The 2,951-nt window shown below is 48.9% G+C and overlaps 1 protein-coding gene across 1 annotated transcript; it reads left to right on the top strand.

The window, feature by feature from the left end:
- The first annotated feature begins 1,533 nt into the window (after positions 1–1,533).
- On the top strand, positions 1,534–2,405 carry LOC125513141. The gene has a single exon (XM_048678179.1). The coding sequence runs from the start codon at positions 1,643–1,645 to the stop codon at positions 1,910–1,912; it is 270 nt and encodes an 89-aa protein (XP_048534136.1). The 5' UTR covers positions 1,534–1,642; the 3' UTR covers positions 1,913–2,405.
- Positions 2,406–2,951: the final 546 nt, after the last annotated feature.

The following is a 2,951-nucleotide window of genomic DNA, read 5'->3' as shown; positions in this document are numbered from 1 at the left end:
TACTTATATTTGCCACCATTTACCACCAAACTAATGTTGGGGAACAAATCCACTAGCCACAAAACACAATACTCAAGAACAACGCCTTCAAAAAGGGAAATCAAAACAAACAAAAGTATATTTCATCCCTCGATTTTACCAATTATTTAGAAATGGTCCCTCAACTTCGAAATCGGAAAATTTTAGTCCCCCAAACTGATGTCACCGGATGAGTTTCAACCCTCAGGTCGCTTCGTATCTCTCCTCTGATGAGAGGGAGGGAGGTGACGTGAGGTGGACGATCAGGCGACGAGATTAGCAGTCAAAAACATGCCACGTTGGCGCAAAACCACTCAAGGCAAGCGATGGATGTAAAATATACGGTTGAACTTGATGGTCCATTTGCAAACTTTGCGGGGTGAAAAAATATTTTTCTCTTCAAAAGAAAATGAGCATGAAAACGATATTGCGAGTCCATCCAGATAGATCCAGCGTGGAATTAGAAGGACACGATGCCTCTAGGCTATTTTTTCTTACCTTTCTTGGATGGGCTCGTAAAAATGACAAGAACATGCATGCAAGAGGGTCGCATGTCTTTTCCGTTAAGATCAGGGGGAAATGAAACAGGTTCAGACCGTTAAAGCAAGGGCCGCACAGCGATGGATGAAGCAACTCCACACGAAAAACACTAGTGCAATGGGCTTGGATTCAACGCCTTACCAGAAACCGTTGGCGCACCTTGAAATACACGTACATATACACGCAACCAAGCAAGCACGCACGCTCTGCTTCTAGAGGCTTTTTACTTAGATTTTATTTAATACTACTAGTAATTTTTCGTAGCAATGCTATCTTTCGCATAACAGCTAGCTAGCTGAGCTCTCATGCAGGCAAAGTCATGTCTTATATAGATTACAACGTGCGGCAGTTGAGCAATTTCCTTTGAAAAAAGTGAGGAGCGACCAAGATTTTTATTTGCCATTGTGATGCAAATGCAACCGGGGCTATATCGCGCCAATTAGGCCAAAACAAGTGAGCTTGCCGGAGCTATAATTAAGCACGTTTTGGCCGTGCCTGAGAGTATAGCAGTCATTGGGCCAACGTAATGTATGTGTTGTGCAGTACGTCCACGTGCGTACGATTGCCGCGGAGGAGGGAGAAGGCGTACCTACGTGGCACGATCGGACAAGAGCAAAGAAGATACTTGCATAGAAAGGATATACTTCCTTCATTTCAAAATAAATGACTTAATTTTATATTAACTTTAGATCTCAATTTTGTATTAACTTTAGTTATTTATTTTGAAACGAAGGGAGTATGTGGCACAACTGAGCAATTTTGTTGCTTTGTCCGTGGTGCAAGCGAGGGCGATTGAAAAGGAAGGGAGGAAGGCGACCCAACAAGCAGCACCTACCTGGAAGGAAGCTACGCGCGCACGCGCCAACACGGGTGGCCACAAATCGCCGATCGCTAGCGTGCTCCGGTACTACTCCGTCCGTCTCCGGCTCGCCTCGCCGGCTTTATATAAACGAACAAAGCTGCTCTGCTCAGCTCAACCCACCGTGCACCACCACCACCGCACATCTGAAGCAGGCCAAGAAACCTCTCCCCGTCGCTGCAACGACAACTGACCACACGGGAAGACTCCACACCAGTAGTATCAATGGCCCCCGCCGAGAGATCCTGGCACCTCGGACGCTTCCCTGCGGACGAGGTGGCCCCGACGGAGACCCTCCACGTCATGCGCCTGCAGCGGCTCCGCCTCCGCCGCGCGGCGGAGGGATGCCTCGACCCCATCACCGAGGAGGACGACTACGCTGGCACCAGCAGCAGAAGCAGCACCCAAGACGACGACCTCGTCCTCGCAGGCTCACCCAGCGCACACAACAGCTGCAGCAGTACCACCGTCGACCTTGCCCAAAGTCGCCGCTGATAAGCCAGATCAATTTTTTTTTTGACGAAAATGCTGTCAGCGCAGCTTTTCATTGAGAATGTGGGGTGTGGGGGAACAACATACAGAGAAGTTACAAGAGCATCAAAGGAGAGGCCTAAGATGCCAATCACCATTAACTACCGCTAGTACTGCCCCCTAGTCAGGTTCTCTAGGTCTAAACATCAACAAGCTAGCCCTGCGGCGACCTGCAGTATGCCAAGTTCTTGATTCCTCGATCATCCTTTCCAGCACTGCTGAAACATTCGACGATTGATTTTTGAAAATTCTGGCATTGCGCTCGTTCCATATAGTCCACCAAGCCAGATCAATTAGACATAGGGTTTAGCAGGACTAGCGAGTCGACCTCCTCTGTCGCTGTGGTGTGTGTCTGTGCTCCGGTACGGTTCATGCATGCGTGCGTGCTGTAATTAGTCCATGTCCATCCATGAATTGATGATGCGAGCTGCTTAATTTGATGCCGAACAATCGCAAACACCGCCTCAACAACTGTGCGAATTTGCTGACTGCCATACGAGCGGAGACTGAAAATCTCATTCTGTCCTTTGCTCAGCCCTGCTGTGAATCTGAAGAAAACTCTGCTCGCCCGTGTGCGCAGCGTTCTCAACATGAGAACACGTAGTGCTGTGAATCCGTCTTCGAGGCCTTCATCGCCCGCAAGCGCGCCGCCGCGGCGGCAGCCGGAGCCGGAGGAGCAGACTCCCACCCCAGCCCGGATCCCGCCAAGCCACCGGATCACGCGCTTCGAATCGATTCGACCTGCTGGTCGTAATTTCTTCTGCAGCAAAGGGGACGATTTCGTTGTTCTCAGCTGGATTGTGATCTACTCCTATTTGGTTGTATTATGGATTTTCCACCTCGGTGGCAGCAATAGATTGATGGTAATGCAGTGTTTTTGTTTTGAGTTAAGTTATAAGCAATTCTAACACCACCACCAGCATGTCTGCTACAAGTTTTGCTATCCACAGTATGCGGTGCAAATCTGAGCTTCTGCCCTCTTCATATTTGATTGATGTGTTTT

This window comes from Triticum urartu, chromosome 6 (genome assembly GCF_003073215.2).
Source record: "Triticum urartu cultivar G1812 chromosome 6, Tu2.1, whole genome shotgun sequence".
NCBI lineage: Eukaryota > Viridiplantae > Streptophyta > Magnoliopsida > Poales > Poaceae > Triticum > Triticum urartu.
This window is presented reverse-complemented; position numbering and strand designations above follow the sequence as displayed.

Bases quoted from the DNA above. Each gene is read 5' to 3' on its own strand.
- LOC125513141 (XM_048678179.1), top strand. From the start codon at position 1,643: ATGGCCCCCGCCGAGAGATCCTGGCACCTCGGACGCTTCCCTGCGGAC.